Raw genomic sequence first — 19,896 nt, forward strand, 5'->3', positions numbered from 1 at the left:
CACTGTCTTCATAATGCATATATTTTAAGCCAAGTGCATGCAAAAGGTGGAGGTGAAGCTGCTTATTGAATTAAATCAATACAAGCGACCAGATTGGCAATTATCATCTAGTATTCATTTTATATAATGTAAAATACCCGGTGGACAGAAGGAAAACAAATTTTCATCCCACTTTGGCAATCTCTAATTTAAATCTCTTGTATACTCTGGACCTTTGGTGTGCCTGAGTTCAGCTGTTGTCACTCAAGCATTCAGCACGTACTTGACTTTCCTCCAGCGCTGCCAGTGACTGGGTTACACAGTGCCACCTCCTGTGGTCCTTTGATGGTTCACAGTGAAGGGCAGAGAAAGCAAGCAGTGGCACCTGCAGTCTGAAGCTGCTCTCCAAAGGGAGCTGAGGGGCTGTGCTGCAGGGACTCTGGGACTCAAAAAAGCCCCAAATGACAGGGAAATACAGGATCCATATGGAAGTCCAACTCTATCCAGGTTAAGTTTGTGCTTCTGCAAGCTTAACGATGGCATGCAGTTACATCAGGTTCAGGTGAAAGCATATAAAGAATTATATTATTTTCAGGGAAGCATTAGAGCTATATGGATAAAAATAATCTAGAAATAGCAATACAGAAACCCAAAGTGATTTCCATAAAGACTGCATTTCTTTACTGTCTCTATGGATGCAAGGTGTCACACAAAAAGCTTGCCAGAGTGGCTTAATGTAATGAGCAGCAGTGGTGCTGTAATCCATGTGTGTCTTGAATGAACCCTGGAGCACTCTACAGACCTTTTTTCCACGTTGAAGGAATAGTTCCCAAGGAGCACAAAGGGCCTGACCCTTCATATACCTTCTGTATGCGACTACCTCCGGAATGCCACAGTGGAGGCTGAACTCAGAATTTATTCCTACCAGGATACCACTTCATGTATACAGGGTTTTATAGAGAGAGAGGCTTTCATATACATTTCTAGGTATATAGAGGTTTTCAACCTCTACTACAAAATGCTATTTAACCATTAGTGGTTACTTATCCCCCGAATCAGCACATTACAGAAGCGTTTGGAAAGTCGCCACATGAAGTGGTCCTCTAACTACCCAATGGTATGTAAAAAATAACACGAGGGAGCAACAAAAGCCAGTAGAAACCACACGAAAGATCCTAAAGCCTTTGCAGAAATGTCCACGTGGGTAGCACACCTTGGTCTTCCAGGGGAAGGCACCAAAAAGGAACATGAGAATTTCCTTGTTAAAGGAAAAAAAAAAATAAATAAATCTATTCTGTGATTGCTGAGAATAACATCAGACTGTATAGGTCCAAAATTGACTGACATCACTCTGGACAAGCATTATTGAGACACACAAAGGAGCTGTTGTGCCTTAAAGCTTATGGTACATTGCAATGCAGTAAATGAAAAGCCACTATTATGAGGGGATGTTTATGTCAGTACCTAAAACAAATCTTCTTTTTACTAGAATAATACTGTCTTAAATTGTTAACTGTTGATCAGATAAACAACATGTGATAAAGATCCTATAATCTCTTTTCATAAAATTAATGTTAACCCTTTAATGGCTTTACCAGTTACATTCTTACCTATTACTGAGCCTCCTGAAAGCTTGTAACAGCTGTAAATAGCATCCTAACAGAGCTCTTGTGGAAGCAATAATACAAAATTTCAGGATTAGATTTTAAAGAACATAGAGATTGGATGCTAACATTTTCACTGGAGACAAGGTATCAGTCACTGCCAGGGACTCCCATCCTGCCCCCTTCCTGCTCTTCACTAAGAAAGCCTTTTGGACTTTGTGTAAGAAGAAACTAACTTGATCTCCATGGTCAGACTGTAGATTTGAGAGATGTTTTACACAGTACAGGACAGAGGTGACACCATTTCAGACACACAGCATGCACAAGATGCACTCCCAGTGCTCTCTCAGTCCTTAGGCAGGATTAGTGAGAGGCAGGAGAATGGTTCCAACATCATCACATCATCCCCTGCACCCTTTCAGCACAGAGCTGAAACAAATGGCCTCTGGGTAAGGGGGACATTTAAGATAACATTATCCCTCTCTTCCCCTACGCCTCAGAAACATGAAGCTTAAAGTAACACAGTTTACTATGTACTGGTTACCTGGATCTAGTGACAAGATGACATGGGGTAGGTTTACGGAGCTGGTACAGACGGGTGAGGGTTCCCTCCTTCAAACCCATCTTTCAGTGGGACTCACAGACAAAACCTCTGCTGTGCTCCCCAGATCTGAATGTGCTTCTTGTTGCACAGACGCAGTAGGTATTTGCTGGGACAACACTGCACATTGGCTGAGTGCTGCAGCTCCTGTGACAGCCCATCTTCTTCATGTGACACACATCTGAGCAGACTGAAAGCAGACCTGATCCTGAGGAGAAAGCCTTAGCTCCTCTTTCTTCCGACAACTGCTTTCCAGGGCTGTTGCAGTCACTGCCCACACCACAGAAGGGGTCAGCCCATCACACCATACATGTGAGGTACAGGAGCATTATAAACATTAGGCCCTGGAGCCTCAGTCTTCCACCACGAGCTAGGTACCAGCACCAGTCTTTTAAGCTAGAGAGCGAACACCACCCTCTCCTCCCCAGTGAGACACCACAACTCAACCCAAACCCTGATTCTTCATAGCAGGTTCTTCATCAGCTAACATCACGACTGTCCATTAACCATTCAACCCAAACTCCTACCATTCATTCCACCTTCCAATAAAATGCTCACAACTACCAAAACTATGCCCTGAACCTGACTGTGAACCTAAGCTTCTTCAATCAGTTCACAAGCTCACACGTCTCCAATTCTCCACCAATCCCACTATTAATTATGCCCCATGTCAGGTCTGGCCGGCATTTCTGAAAGTGTTTTTCCCTCCTCGCTTTCACAACTTGTCATCTGGCTGCACCAACTGGGAGCGTACGGTGATAACTTACTATGCACTCTCCAGATGAATTCCTAAATCTTACCCTCCATCTAAGAAAAGCCCTGGTTGCAAAGTACCTATAGCAGGTTAAAATTATCCATGAGGATCAGAACAAGTGCGCCTGAAAGGAGAGTGGGGAGGGGTGTGTGACTGCTTCATGGGTGGCTGGAGCGCATGTAGGTGACCTCAAGACACTCCGTTAGAGTGGGGTGTCAAAGTGCTAGCCCCTGTTTTCTATTTCTGGTTCACTCACAGGAGGAAAAGAAAACCTTTAGAGGTCTCAACTGAAAGCACTGAAGTTGTGACAACTGGCCAGGAATATCTTAGTCATTTTCTTTCTGAGAAGCAGCAACTTAAAAATGACAGCAAACATTCCAGCTGATTTCAGATTCCTGGATTGTCATTCTTCACACTTTGCTTTGAAATGTCAAATTCTCATCTCAGATTGGAACCGGGAAAAATTATACATTATGGGAAATTCTGAGAAAGGTAAAGTTGCTGTCTGAATTATCAGTATCAATAAAGGTACATTTGTGGATACATCATGTGGATTGGAAAATTAACATTTCCTTTATTAATGCACAAAGTGACAGAATATGGTGGAGATGTGCATACAACACAGATGTTCTACAAGCTTGCCACTACCGCTGTCTGAGTCTTCCTCAGGGAGGCTCTTGTACCGTTTGCACACCAACCCCCAAGCCATATGAATCTGAAGACTCTCTAACTAGACAACAGCTCAGATAAGGTGGCCACAATGATCAGGATCTGAATTACGTGCCACACCATTGAATGTCACAGTGAACTAGTGTCTACACAACGGTGTTTGCTGCCTCACTGTCATAAAAGGCTTGCCCCAAATAGGCTTTGTCTACCTGAGGCACTGCAATCTGTCCATTCTCCGTAAGTACTGCTCCATTTACCACCATCAGTGGTAAGGAGGTGCCAGTGTAAACTTCATAGCAATTACAGGGGTTTTCTTCCACCAACACTAGATGTATGCCCAAACCTAAATAAGAATAAGGTTTTTCTTGCTTCACAAAATACAGACCGTGGTTCCTCAGTTCCTCTTCTCTCACTCTTGAGAACTGCTGTTTTCAGATAAAAATCTGTTAACCATTTAAAAAAATGCTTTAATTCAGCTGCACCCATACCCAGGGATGCTGGGTACTCAGCTCGGCAGCTCTTGCTGTGTTTCTGACTCCAGCTCAAGAATAAAACTTGCCACTGCAACAGGAACTCCTGTGTACGGTACAGGGGCAGACAGGATCCTGTTCCTTCATCGTCAGATGGATACCAAACTCTTCTCAATTTTTTGATAAACAAAGAAAATACCATCTTATACTACATGGTGGTTTTTTGAAAAGACTCCTTCTAGGCTTCCATTAGTTACATTTTACAGACAGTTTAGTTAACTATTACAGACTTTCACTATGCATTACAGCACTGCATTGAACTATTCAAACTACACCTGCTTTCATAAAAATAATTTCCAAGTCAGGATACTACGAATTACTTGTTTTATATTTCTTTTTCTAGCTACCATTCCTGCAATACCAAGAGCCCTCTTACCCGGGTTAAACCCACGGATTACTCATCCTCAGAGACCAGCACGCAGTGAAGTGCTGCCTGCATTCCCATTCAAACGCTCCACATGTCACAGGTATAAAGACCCTGGACAGTGTCAAAGGTTTGGTAAACAAATCTCAGGATCTGATTCTTAATGGCTACGCCATCAAGCAGAAATTAACCTGCAGCCCTGTTAGCACTGTTATCCCGGGAAGGCTGCAGTGGATACCCGCACTGGGTATCTGGCACCAGTATTAACTGAGCCATTCTCAAGACGATTTTTCTATGTGCGTGGAAACGAAGCCTCAGCCCCTGAGCCAGCCACCCTGAGGAGCACTGCAAGGTCTGCCTCCAGACCACGCCGGCTGCTTTATCAGGAGCACTGCTCCTTACGCTAGCCCGGATCTGCGAGCCCCCGGTGCAAGGCGCACGCCCTCCAGGAGCTTCCTTCTCCCCTTCCCGGCCCCAGCCCGGGCCGCCAGGTATCCCCGCGTGGAGAGGGGCCGGTGCCCGGTGCTGCCCCTGCCCGCTGCATCCCGCGCTGCCGAGACGAGCGCCGCTGGTACCGCGTCACCCGCGGCAGTCGGTGCCAGCCCGGCCCCCCAGCTGCCAGCGGGGCCACCAAGGCATCGGGCATGCGCTCGGAAGGCTCACAGCATCAGAGCCAAGCCCGCACGCCCCGTTATTAACTAGTTCAATGACGCTCGGCACTATTAGAAAGTGCCTGATAATTGTGTTTAATTTGTGTACATTTTAATTACTACCCAAGCGGTGCCAAGGTTGATCAACTCATCATCGTTTCTGTTCTGCTCCGTAACCGTGTTTGTACTCATTTGCATCTGAAACGGGAGGAGCTACGGAGCCCTGCTGCGGATGGAGCTCCCCTCAGTTTTTAAACAGTGTCATCTCTCAGACGTAGACGCCTGCGGGACCTCCGCCTGCTGATAACACTGTCATCTTGTCCCGGAGCCACAGCTGAAAAGCAGGTTTATGACCACATGCTGCTAGACCCTCCCAGGCCCCAGAGGAGGCAGCCAGAGAACAATCCATTCACTCATCTCTCCCCTTATCTGCGATGGAAGTAGAAACAATTGCATCATTTAATTTACTATTGCAACGAGGATATGGCTCATTGCCTCCTCGTTGTTTTGAAGATGGATTTAATTAACCTCCTATGAATCTTGCCAATAAGCGTGCAGCAGCATCAGTACGGGCCTGAGATGTCAAAAAATCAGCTGCAGGGCTGGGTAATAAGGGTTTCTCAACCCAGCTCTGCTGACAGCATTTAGGACTAGAGACCTGGCCCCAGCAGAAAGTAAGGAACATACGGAGTTAATACGCTACTGCCTTCCTCTGGGAATCCGAGCTCAGGTTTGACTTAGACTACTGAGAAAAACAGAGGTAATTGAATAATTCCTAATAGCCACATATATCTTTAATGCAGAAGCCATTTGTAATCACTGGGAAATAAATAATTGCAATTAGCCACACTGTTAAGTAAATATCCATTCCCTTGGGAAGCAATCTGCATGCTTTTTATAAGTCTGGCTACAATATGAAACTCATCACAATGTCTATGAGAGTAATTTATAATGAACGTTTAGCAGGTGCCTCAGATGTGTTGCTGCAATTTACATTCATTAATAAAACTGCCCTTGTTGGAGCTGAAGTTGTATGCATTTTCATTTAATAAATCTCTGTTACATTTTCATTTCACGCAGATTTTGTTTCCAGCATTTCCTAGAACCATTTTAGCTTGTAAAGAAAGTTAAAACCTTTACAAGACAAAGCTATTTACAATGAGCTATTTGAAAACACAAAACCAATGAGGATCTTACACACATTCCTAACTGGAATGAACACACGAGCTGAAGTTTGCAAGCTATTAAAATAATTCATTTCATGATATGCAGGTTTATTTCAGAAATAAAGCAATGCCATTTTTCTTTTATAAGGCTGGCTTACTACCACTTTACTGAAGGAAGTAGGGAATCCTATTACACTTTTAAACCAGCTGCCACTATGGAGCAAAAGAACACACGAACTGAAGAACACAAGAAAGAAAGAACAATTCCTTTCATATGTGTAAAAAAAGGGCTCTTTTGCATGATTTGCAGCACTATATTACCACCTTTCCTTCCTAACTAAAGATTTAACAGGACATAATGAGGTTTCGATAGCCCTTGTTCAGTCACCATTTAGTCAAGCTTTAATGAATTTGCTGCTTTTGTAAGAAGAGGTCTGCTTGCAGCATTTGCAAACCTGTGCCTCCTCCTTTGTCCAGCTCTAAAAGCTACAGGGTCTTAAGAGCACTCTGAGGATGACCAAGTGCTCTTTAACTGTGTTAAACAGAACAACCTTCCAAAGACACAGAAAATGATTTAAAAATACTTCAGTGCTTCAGCTGTCGTGTTATCTCGGCAGGACCCACAAGAGCTTACCCCATAGCTCAGATCTTAAATGTGTATGTACAGACATCTGCACACCACTGCCCAGAAAAAGAACAATGTCTGGTTTGGTTTTGGTTAGGGAGGCAGAACTGCATATGCCCATGATTATATACACTTACTTTTTAATGCTATGTCAGTATTTAATGAAATTAATATTTAATACAAATAGACATTACTGATTTCTCCTGAATGCTCACTTGTCAAAAGTAAAGAAAGCCAGAAGTTTTAAAAAAGCAATATGCAATTCTGCCATGCACCCCTGACGCATTCAAACCATCTTCTGCAAGTAATACATAACAAGATGGCAAGATGGTTAGTGCTGATACCACTACTGCAAGAAGACAGCAAGAGCCTCATTCTGCCAGATAACCCGCTTTTCTTGAGGGAAGCACACCTATGAAGATGAGAAGGGAATCACCTCTCCACATCCAACCACAGCCCAACCACTTCACTGTGAATCAGGTTTCCAAATCAAAGCTAATTGCCTACGTAGTTGTTCATCTTTTTGATGACAGTCACGGATGGGTCATTTGCTGTCTGGAGTTTGCAAAGATCCCGGTTACTGCAGGAAACACAGGACTCTGTAGTGAAACATGCTCAACCTAATTCCTCACATTTGGGTAAGATCTAAATCAAATCCTTAGACAGAAAAGCTGATCATCAGCTTTTTTGCTTTTTGAACAAAGGATGTTTGCTCAGGAGAAAGCGAGATGTCTCCTAGGAGGAGGCCCTGTTTCGTAGATGAAGACATCACAGCACTAACAGGGAATGCTCCTTCATCTTTTGCTGGCCATATGATGCCACCATGGTTTTCAAAATGAAGACCATATTGTGCCAAGACTGTACGATCACATGAAAATGTGATTCACTGTAGCATCAATATGGCAGGAGCTAACAAGTCATGCTAGAATAAGTTCCTCTTTCACTAGGTAATATACAGTCAAATGGTCAGAGGTGGCAGGGAGGCACAAGGCAAGTGAATGGCGTAGCTACATATGCAACGTCTTCATGAGTAGTTATTACCTTTTAAAAACCATTTAATCAGCAATTCCAGTTATGGCTTATCAAATGGCTGCTTGGCAGAGGTCTAGAAAGGAAATACCTTGCTTGAACATAACCCATTGATCAGGCTGGGTAGCGGACAAGCGCGAATTCCTAGCTTTAGGATGAGGATTTTGCTTCATATTCTGCAGCTAGAGCTTGAAGGCTTTTCATAGGCCAAAATGACTGGAAACCCGAAACAGCATTTCTATTGCAACCTCTATAAATCTTCAATTTATCCCTCTGCAGCTTGCAAGTTACTGTCAACCCTAACAGGGTGACCTTTAGTGAGGAAAAACTTTTTCTGGATACAAGTGAAGCTTATGGTTTACTTTGAGCAAATGGATTTTGTGATTAATATGACCTTCTCCTGAAGACCTCTGATTTGCATACTGAACTTTATATTCCTGAGCTGCAGCCCTTGGAACCAAGGCGCACACAATTATCCTTCTCTTCTTGGAAGTACAAGGAACTTTAAGAGACTGGAAACAGCAGTATCAGACAGACACAGGTTTTTATTCCAAACCAGTTAAAATAAGCCCTGTTTATTAAGCCTGACTGTACTTTCCTAAAATGGATAAACAGGAAGATTTACAGGTAAGAGTTTTAGTGGATAACTAATTTCTTTTAAATTATGAAAATACACTAGTCCTCAAAGATTAATATAGACTGTTACTGTGGCCAGCTGACAGCAAAAATACTCTTCCTTGCTTTAGGCCCACCTAATACTTGAATGGTGATTTAAATAGAGCAAGACCGGTAAACTGACTCACTGAGGTAGAAGGAACAGAAGGAGAAACAGGTCTACCAGCGACCACAGCTGAAGCTGTGATGCTCGGGACTGGTGCAGAGGAATGGTAAGAGCAGGCAGCTCCACACTGAGGCACAGCATCGGCCTCCGAGTTCCAGCACGGCGCTTGGGCAAACGGATGAGACTGGAAGTGCTCTTTTTTCCACATCTGCTCTAACAAACGGAGGGGAAAGGGCACCTCTGCATGTTAAAGACACCAAATGACAGCCCGCGCGGGACACCAGCGTGCACGCAGCCCTGCAAATTTACTGACGGGGGTCACGACCCTCCCACTTGCGCTTCCATAGATCCACGTGAAGGAGGAGGCAAGGCGAGATTTATGCTGCCACATTTACACCGGCAAGTACTTGTAGAGTATGCAGAAAATACGAGATGCGAATAAGGTGTTTCAATGTAAAAAAATCAAATATATATGATGGTAAAAGTGGAGATGAGAATGGGCTTGGACCCATCACAGCGTGAAGCTTGCGTGGTCAACAGCAGCCACAGCAGGTATCGAGCTGCTGTTTTCAGGGACTGACAGAAGAGAACTGACTTACTTCTGCCATGCATTCACTTGCAATAGCTTCAGTCCTTTCACTTCTCATCCCAAACAAAAAGAACTTGTCCTCCTCAGGTCTTTGTAATAAACCCTTCATTTATCCCTCCGCAAACTTCAGTTCCCTTCTTCCCCTTAATGTGCTTCAGAGATTTTAGTATCCTAGTTTTATTAGGTCGACAGGCAGCTAGCCTTGTTTCATTTCAGAACCTGCAGGCATTTACCCTCCTGCCTTTTCTGAAGAACCAAATAACTCATGACAATTTCTCAATTCCTGGACTATTCAGCCTGCAGCACACCTCAGTGCTGCTGCAGCTCTCCTCCAAGTCACCTCACCAACTCTCCTTTGCCTTCACTTTGAGAAGATAATTTTCCAGAAACAGGAAATCTACCTTTGTCACACACACTACTATTCATATATATTCAACATATTCCAGGTAACTGCAAAGACCCCAGTGACCCACGTGAATTGTCCTTACAGCACAGGGAAAGCAGAACTTCCAGGAAAACTGTAGGAGAACCACCTCGTACACAGAAAAACATCAGAAACTCCTGCTTCTGTGAAATGCTGTGACAATACCTCTATTAGAGTCATTGCAGAGAAGCTGATGCACACTAGAATACAGACTCAAACTAATACAGACTTTTACAGTAATTTTGTACATGCTGTAAACACTTCCAGAACATGCTGGGAATAGATGTGCTGGAAGATACCTGGCAGCAGTGGGCAAAACATTAGAATGCTGTATCACCCCAAACAGCTACCATTTGAAAGACATTCAGTAGGCAAATCTTTGAATTGGAACAGCACAAAATACTCGCCCAACTTTGCAGCTGGAGGATTAACTGAACCTATCTGACTGCCAGAGAAAAAAGTAGAGTCTTAGAGCATACCTTAAAATGATCAAGACTCGGGGAAATGTAAATTTCTTGTATTGCCTTACTAAATACACTTACAGGGCTTGGTTTTGGATATGCTTCTACACAAAGGATGCTGAACTGAGGATATTCAGCACTGAATAACCGCAATGCCAGCACCACAAACAGGAGTGCAGAAGGGTCAGTAATTTGCTGGCCTGAATGGGTCCACAATGAACCTCTGAAAAGGTGATGCCTCCCAAGGGCAAGGCTGTCTGCAGAAAATACAAGGCCGGGTTGGATGAGGCTGGAAGCAAGCTGCTCTAGTGGAAGGTGCCCCTGCCCGTGGCAGGGGTTGGAACTGGATGAGCTTTAAGGTCCCTTCCAACACAAACCACTCTGAGAGCCTATGATTCAGTTTTCTGGGTGTTTTACAGTAACCAAGTAGTGGCATTTATCTCCCTTAGGGAGAGGGGCTGACCTCGCAGCTCAGCTACACAGACCCAGGAGGATGTGTCAGGATCAGGCCCTGGTGATTATGACAACAGCAGTGCTGAACCTTTATAATTAACACTCACCAGCACTTCATTTCCATGCAGTTATTTTCAGCGGCTGGGGACTTTAGGCTGTCCCAGGGAGAAGGAGGATCAGGCATCACACAAGATCTTTCAGCCTAAGCCACAACAGGTGCCAGTGGCTGGGACCTGGCAGAGCCCCCGATGCCTCAATGTGTGGCACATGCCAGGGTGTGGGGCATTTGGTGTAACCAGACTGGTTGTTCCAGCTCCTCTTGTGCTCCCTGTACTTTGAGTCACACATGGGCCTAGGACTGAAACAGAACCTTATCACTGGCCCTTTGCAGGCTGAGGACAGCTTTAAAATGCTTTCAGTGGAGGAGCCGTAAGTATTTCTCTGAATATCATCATGCTGAGCTACAAATTATGCTCAAACTATAATTCAGATCTACTACAAGCCAACTGTATTTGCTATGCTTGTTATGCTACAGACGCCCTATTTCTTTCTTGCCAGTTTATCCCCTGGACAATGCCCTTGTTAATGCACACATGGCCTGAAGCCTCTACCTGTTTTATTGATTCCCCCCGGATTCTTCAACAACAGTAAAGCAGATTTTCCTAGCAAGGAAATCAATATGCCTTTAGATTAAGGTTCACATATAATGTTTAATAAGTTATATATTAATGATTTATTGTCTATTAATTCTCAGTTCATAAGCACAACATTTCTGGCATCTGATTTAGCACACTGCACTTCAGTGTGTGGACTCCACACTTGAAACAGCTCTCAGATTCTCTCTTTCAATGGCTTAATTGAGTAATCCTTTAGAAATAGACTTTATTCTCTGTGTTTGGTATAAGCACAGTCTACGTTTCCACAACACGGGTATTGCTGGTAGCATCTTAGTGTCCAAGCATTCAGCACATTGCAGTCTCAAGAGGGAATTCAAAGGTCAGCAAGAAAAGCAGAAATAAATTCAGTAATATATAAAAAGATGACAGGTCAATGGTTTTAACCCTTAAAATTCCTATCAACTGCACCTCTGAATAGCCCTCTGCCAGCTATGGAAAAACAGCACAACTGAGAAGCACCATTTTTAAACTAGTTTGTGAAGTGATCTGGGATTGAATCTCACACATCTCACACACCATCAAACCATTAGGTCCTATCCAGAATAATTCCCACTAGAGGTGGCCTGTAACTGCCCTTCCAAATGACACTTTAGAAAAGGATCTATCTCCTAGAAGACCAGACTTCATTGTGAAAACAGAGTGCTACACCCTCACTATGGAATCATGCATGACTGTTTCATTGTTAAGATGCTGTCAAAGAAACACTGCCTGCACCATCGCTTCTGTGTAGTAAACAGCATGAGACAACCATTTCTTACATCTCTTGGATCTTCTCACATACCAGTTTATAAACTGTACCAAGCACAGAAGACTACAAAAAAAGCTCAGGATGACTTTAACCATGTAAATTACAAGTGGAAGTTTCAAGATCAACTTTAATTATGTTTAATTAATGTCGCAAAGTAGCCGAGTATAGTTCTGGTTAATGAACAGGAACATCTTTCCTGTTGCTTTTCAAAGCAACAGGAAAGATGTACTATCCCAATGCTTTTTACACTCGCATCTGATACATACATGTATCAGATTTAGGAAGAATGGGTAAACAAATCTGATTCATCTTCAAATCACTGCTCGCATGCTCAACACAACCGCATTAACTGATGCTGGTAAAGCATTCACAGGCAAAAAGGGCCATGTCAGGACCAAGAGTCACTTGAACTCTTACTACCTGTTGTGCAGCTTATTCTGTGTGCATCACCTGTGGTTAGTGATGCTATTTTGTTAGAAGTGGATCACTTTGAAACTCACAGATACAAATGGAGGAATCTTAATCTACTGGCAATAAAGCATCCTCTGCATTCAGCCCTGCAGCCTGCGAGGCAGTTGGTAAGTTAGAAGAAACTTACAGCACCCTTCACCAGTACTGGGTGCAGGAGATAACTCTGCTGCAGCATGACTGAGAGAGGTGTGCTCAGACAGGAGCCTTCTCAGTAATACCATTGCACTACTGGTGCATAAAAACCAAACAGGCACAGTATTTCAAGAACAACCTATAAACACTGCTGATAACACCGGCAACCACAGTGCAGCACAGCAGGATTTTGTCCTTAACATATAAAGATGAAGCTCTATACTCAGAATCAGTGACTTGGATTTCATTTCAGTTATGCCTTAAGTTTGTTGGTTAAATTACTACAATGGATAAAGGATTCCTAGAAGGAAGTTATAGCTGCAGAGGCAGTGCTGTAACATCAAACTCCTGTTGTTCAGCAGGACTAGTTGTCTCGTAAAGGATGAGAACTGCACTGCAGCCATAGGAGGGTTAATCAGCCTTTCACACCAGGGCACCTACTTCCCACTGCTTGTTTTACAAAGTAAAAGCTTTGGTTCAGAAGATACATACCTACCTTCAAGGACACCAAAAAGATGTTACAGTATCCCTAGAATTCAAGTGGGGAAACCATGAGATTAAATCTGTTTTCAACCTGGACATCATTCTGACCCCGTGTTACCTAGGGCTAAGCCTCAGCAGTACAGTCAAGGTAAGCTCAACCCATGATAAAGGTTTACTTCATTCTCTCTGGCTTCATACAAATCTTCCAGTCACCCTTCCACACCAAAGGCTACTGTCACAAAGGTTTGCACAAATGCCTGCTGGTATTTTTAGAGTGTGGAGTTCTATCATAGACAGCTAGGAAATGTTTCTCTTTTTCCCCCTACAGAGTAGAAATATAAACCAGCACTTACTCTGCTGGCAGTAAAGGACTGTGATGCTCACTGTGAGTTACAAACATATGCCAGAAGTCACAAACATACAACAGAAATGTGGTCCCCTGTGCTGGAGCCCAAAGAGATCTCGAATAAGAGATCTGAATGCCTCTGAAGGAAGAAGCTCCTGCATGCACTGTGAAACCTCCAGGTCTCACCTTAGATGGTCCGCACATGGTCTCCTTTCCACACACAGGACCATGCACAGGTGACATGGACTCTGCACCTATGGCCCAAATTCCCTTTACGCATGCCCACTGAGAAGGAACGCAGCGTGCCAGCTGTGATCCCTTAACTGCTCCAGCAGGTTCCCAACAGTGATCCTTAGTTACCTGTCACATGTTCCTGTTAAAGGTATTCTTAGCCAAGTCTAATGTCAAGATTAAGATTAGTCTGTTAAGTCGCTTTTCCATAGGAAAAAAATACTTGATAAATAAGAGCTGGTAGGGTCCACAAGAGAAGCATTAGGAAAGTCTTACCTCTACGACTGCTTTGGCGTCCAGTCTGAAGTTGAAATCTCCAAAGACAAAATACGAAACTTTCTCAAACCGCTGATCTATAATTCTGGAAAAAAAAACGAAACAGTTGTGTCATTCAGCTGCACATGGATGTGAGGGTGCGCACAGACACACGCGTTGTCTCTAAGCACAGCTCAGAAATAGCTACTGGAAAGATCAAACCTACCGTTAGTACTGGAACAATACACTAACCCTGTTTCTGGGCTGATTCTCTTTGCTTAGGCTATTCTATCTAAAACCTCAGTAAAATAACACATTTCATTTCCCGTCTGGCTGAAAGAGCAATGTGGAGGAAAGCAACTTTGCAGCAGTTAGCACAAATGATGCAGAGGCAGCACCTGGGCATCACAGAGATCTTGAGGGCATCACAGAGGTACTCCACAGCTTTGGGAGTTTAAGTTATGTGGCTTTAGGCTGTGCAGCTAAAAATTAGAAACCCCCAAGTAGTGGTGAGTTCAGATTATGTCAATGTTTGAGTTTACTTCCCAGTAAGATTGTGATCATAATATTTGCCAGTGTTTGCTAGTACTCCAAGGCCTGCATGACAAATGACATGTTGGGGCTGTACATCAATGGTCACAGCTGGTGGAGGCTCATCTATGAGGTTTCCCCTGGCTCAGTTGCAGTTCTCTGACAGTTCTCTGTTTTGTTCAAAGCAGATCCTACTGGGACTGTAGCTACACCTAAAAGGTGATCTTTTCAGATGTGAAGATTGACTTTTTTCCTCAAGCCTTTGCTCAGTACCAAGCAGGGAGCTAAGGCATTACTGTTCATCTTGCAAATCTTGTATTAACGGTTCAATAGTAACAACTGTTATTGTATTAGTACTTATCTATGATTAACAACAATTGTCTGGTACTCCTAACCATGTGCAATTTTACACACTTCCAGAAATCTTGGCTTTTGGAAATCCACCGATTCACACTTCATTTCACCACAGGAATCAACAGCATTCATTTCATACCAGGAAGGTATGAAAGACCTGAAATGGGACAGCTACAGAGCATATACACAGACAAAACACCCACAAAACTGCAAGGTACACTAGGTGTACAATACAGAAGAGATAAGGAACAAATGCACTGTGTGCACTCTGGAGTATATAAATATGGAAGCGTTATGACATAAGGAGCCCCCGCAGACCCAGAGGCAGGGATCTGTATAGATAGGTGCAAGATTATAAAGTCACACACAATAAGTAGGCTTCTGGCACAACACTGACCAGCAAGGAGGCAAATAGCTTCAAAAGTTTTAACACATTACATCCATTTAGACTTTTCCAAGCTGTAAAGAAAGATACAACATTGGACTTACAGTGAAATACTGCTGCTCCTCTTAAAATACTCTCCCATTCTTAGTCAACAGTCATCAATTGCTTTGGAATATTAATCTATCAAAAAATTAAGTGGACCTAAGGCAGTGATCATCTGAAGCAATATCTCTGCAAAGACTTATCCTTTGCTGGTGTGAAGATCTCCAAATCCTCCATTCAGTTGACAAATTATTGCAGGTACTGTTAATAAATACTGCCTACTGTCAGCTCCCAGCAAGCCCCGAGAACAACCTGCCACTCTTGACCTGTACATAACATTAGTTTGATTAGTGCTCTCATGGCACTTTAAAGGAAAATGAGAACTTAAAAGTTAAACCATTTACATTACCTCAATTTGCTAACACTATCATTGCAAAATCTGAGATGCAACTTCCACATAAGAAAAAACGATTTTGCTTTGCCAACTTTCCTGATTCATTTCTTACTTCTGGCTTTGCTCATTGCCATTTACTGCTGACAAAGAAATGACAGATATTGCAGGAATGACATCAAGGTCTAGAGAAGGCCTCTTAAAACAAATTGGTATTATGAGAATGATGCCTGTGATTGTATTATGCAAAGATGGATTTTCCAAATAAACAGACTATTCCAAAAATAGCCAGGTAAAATGTCTCCTAACTGATGATCCAACCAGCTCATTAGTCTGCTGCTGATCAATTCATTAAAATTCAGTCATTTCATAGTCTTGCACATTACCCCATTTAAACGTGATTTGCGTACAGATCAATGCCAGCTTTCAAACCGATAATTTTAACCAGCTGCTCCCCTTGTAGTTTGTCATGTTGGACATTTTAGGAAGAGTTTCTCATGACAGACTGAAGTACAATAGTCCAAACTTAGCTTCTCAAGAAAGATGCTTTAAGTGGCTTCTGACTATCTCCTTTTCATGGGTGCTGAAGTTTAGGTGTATGCTGAAATTATCAATGGTACAGCAGGAATGTACGAATTATGTACTTATTAAATGATCTGGGATACCTAAAAATAAAATATGCTTTAAATGACTCAATACATGTATGTAACACACTGTACTTTCCATTGGAACTTACCATCAGTTCAAGAGTTCCCAAACCTTAGAATTATTTCAGCAGTGGTGCTCTGATAGCTCTGTTCTGAAACACTCACCAGTGCCTACAACTGCACTGAATCAATGGCACAAGAACCAATCTTATGGATTGTGCTTTTAGAATCAAACCCCAAGTCAGCACAGGGGATGGCAATACAGAAGAGTACAGCAATATTCCCTGCCCCAGGAGCATGTGGGAAAACAGCCGGTGCTGGAACCGAGCCCTGCAGAGCATCGTCAGTACTGGCACATGCAGTGAGGGTGCTGGGAGAGGAGCAAGAGCTAAACCCAAGTGTTCCTTTCATTCCCTTAGTCTCCACCTTCTAAGTCGCAAACACATTCAGTTCATCACATGTACAAGTACGTAAGAAAGTGGAAGACAATTTCTTCCCACGAGTGCTTGCAAATCACCTGGGAAGGCTCCAAACTCTGCTGCCCTACTTTGCTATTTGTTTCTATAACAATACCCTTCCTCTAACCATGAATCAAATAAGCCTTTAAAAAATGTTGCCATGAATCAGTCAATGGAGTGATAAATCTGAATCACATAGAAAGCAAGCAGCCATCTATGTCACCAGCATTAATCTCACGGTTTTAGTGGCAGAACCCAGTGCCATTTCCTTTCCCCTGCACTTGCTGACTACCAGATGACCCTGAAGAGCTCCAGCACAATTCTAGCCTCTGCTCTTTCCTCTACAACTTTTCTAAATGGCTTGTGACAAAAAGGTGACTTGGACAAAAGTTTCATGCCTGTGGAGATGCTACAAAACACTTCCGCAACCCCATACACCAGAGCAAACAAGAGATCAACAGTGCCGTGACTAGTGCTGCCAGCTGTGAGCTCTGCAGGGCCATCGAGAGGTGACAGGCAAGCAGGATGGGTTCAATGCAGTGCAAATAAAACAGTAAACTTTTCAAACAGATGACAGCCCTTCCTTCCCAGAAAAAGAAGTATTCCCTTGGAAAAAGCTGGAAGAACACCTTCACTCTTCTGATCCTTTGTTCTTGCTCCAGAAGGTATCGCTTATGAGAAAAGAGTTTATTTGCACTTAGAACATACCAAAGAAGTATCTCTTACTTCTGTGCCTTTTGGAAATCAAAGTAACAAGTTCATTATGGCAAATAAGGACCACTGGAAGAAAAGCACACTTAGAGTGGCTTTGTTGGTGACCTTGCTAAACTTTAAAGCCCACAAATATAAATGCTATAGATGATTTCTCTTCTTCTAGTTCCCCAGACACAGAGCTTTTAATTGCAGAAGGCATCCTTGACAATAGTATCAGACTCTTCATACTTGGAGAACATTACATGTACTCTAGGTTCCCCTGCTTTTGCAGGGGGGTTGGACTAGATGATCTTTTGAGGTCCCTTCCAACCCTTAGGATTCTGTGATTACATGTGCTATTTTGCCAGTTTCAAACTAATTCTACATCTTTAACTGCTGGCTCTGCACTGAAAGACTTCTGGATGAGTTGGGTTATTCTCTGCTTGTTTCCAAGTTCTGTTGTATTTTGAGAAGAGGCAGACCCCACACAGTTCTGGAAATAGAATAGCTAGAAATAGTTGTATAGACATGACAGGGCAGTGAAAGAAGGAAACTCTCCAGCAGTAGCAGCTTTCAAATGAGGCTTACAGTTAACGTTGATGACATGCTGAAATGTTTTGAGGAGTCAGATCCATGGTTCATGTATTTTTTTAAGGAGTAAACTTCACTGGTAAGGGTGCAAATTCATGTTAAATTACAGCAATTTCTTTGCTGCAAAATAAATATGTTTAGTTCTTATTTTGGTCTCATAACTGCAGGTGACTCACAGGGGACATCAGCCACTGCTTTGCAAGCCCAGATAAAAGTTGCTCTGTCTGCACTGGGGGTGCTCTGCTGTACCAGTGAGAATTCCAGCAGAGCAACCTCCACTCATCCCAGCTGTTCAGCATGGAAATCCTAATGCATTTTCCCAAAGACCTGTGACAAAATCTGTCTGTAATCCTGGGGGCACCAGGAGAATTCCAAGGAGCCTCTGAACCCCCCTGAGCGATGTCACTGAAGTGCTGTACCTTAAGCTAGCCTAGCCGGCCACAGTGAATAGTCCCTAGCTCAGAGCCGGGGCCAACCTGCACAAAAAGCAACCTTGAGAGAAGTCAAACACACACCACAGGATAATCAAATGCTCAGGTTTGGTCTTGGAGCCCAGGATATGTCACAGGTTTTGACATAAAGGCAGACCTCCCGGTCTGGATGCAGCATCAGCTAAACCCACTGTGAAGGGTAAGTTTCTTCAAAGCCATTTGGATCTGGATGCCATATTCTGACCAAGACTAAATAAAACAAGAGGCAGAGGTTCCTCTTCTCCTTGATACTACTGGAAATCTGGGTCTAGTTATTAATTTCAGCCTCTGCACAGAACACCAATAGGAATTGCTTAGTGCAATCTTAAAATGAACAATTCCACATTATTGGTATGACTGAAATCCTTTTGTAATTTAAAATACTCATTACAGTAGTTACAACTGAAGTTACTTTACGAAATGCACCCTCTTTTATAAAAGCTATATGGGGTACTGTATATATGCTTCAAAGCACTGAAATTCAGCCAGAAAACAACAGGGCGATGAGAAACATAACTGACTTTCCCCTGCTTTCATACTTACCCCCCCATACTGGTGCAAGAAAGGAGGTGACAAGGAAGCTGCTAAGTATCAGCAGTTTGGTCATGGAGGAGAGCAGCTGAACATGATTCAGTGTGACAAGAGGCACTGTGATTTGGCTAAACCATTTCTCAGGGCACTTTGTAAGGAGGATCAGCAGCATTATTCCTTTAATAGCCATGTCTAATGCAATAGCCAGCTGGGTTTTGTCCCAGACCAAGGTATCAGCATCAGGTCAGAAGGTAACATTCTGTTTACACGATTATTTCCTAAAGCACTTATCTTCTCCTCGGTGTGAAAGTTGACTTTTCTGTTTGTAAGGAGGTCTAAAGAATTGAGGGAATGGGAAAAATTAGCTACACTGAGCTGGAGCTGAATGGCATTAAGTGGGAGGTCTGAGAAAGGCTGCTGCGGCGCTCAGCAGGACACCTTATTACCCGCGTCATCGCAGTTCATTCAGGCAAGCCATACCAGTGTCACCAGCATTCCCACACAAAGACAAAGTTCTTCACACAGTCTATAAACATGCCTCCCTGGCCAATTCATCCTCACTTGACACCGCTGAAAAGAGGGGCTCGAGGGGGGTTTTTGTTGTGTTTTTTTTAGGCACAACAATAACATAACAAAACCAAAGGCAGCCCTGCAGCTTGGCCCGGCGGGCTGAATGCAGCGGAAGGAGGGACGCTGTCACGTTGTTTGGGAAGAAACAATCCAGAGGTCAGGCCATATTGTATTCAGTGAGCAAATTTTTATAATAACTAAATGTGTTTAA

At 43.1% G+C, this 19,896-nt stretch overlaps 1 protein-coding gene across 2 annotated transcripts in view; it reads right to left on the minus strand.

Annotated features, from left to right (window-relative positions):
• INPP5A (inositol polyphosphate-5-phosphatase A) overlaps positions 1-19,896 on the minus strand; it is a 213,101-nt gene that overhangs the window by 58,435 nt on the left and 134,770 nt on the right. For both annotated transcript variants that reach the window (XM_061478615.1, XM_061478613.1), the window contains exon 9: positions 14,044-14,128. In XM_061478615.1, the coding sequence (XP_061334599.1) occupies positions 14,044-14,128 (85 nt within the window). The remainder of the gene's footprint in view (positions 1-14,043; positions 14,129-19,896) is intronic.

Source organism: Pezoporus flaviventris, unplaced genomic scaffold (genome assembly GCF_033815535.1).
Source record: "Pezoporus flaviventris isolate CSIRO_AGI_PZ_B2104156 unplaced genomic scaffold, CSIRO_AGI_Pfla_v1 ptg000129l, whole genome shotgun sequence".
Classification (NCBI taxonomy): domain Eukaryota; kingdom Metazoa; phylum Chordata; class Aves; order Psittaciformes; family Psittacidae; genus Pezoporus; species Pezoporus flaviventris.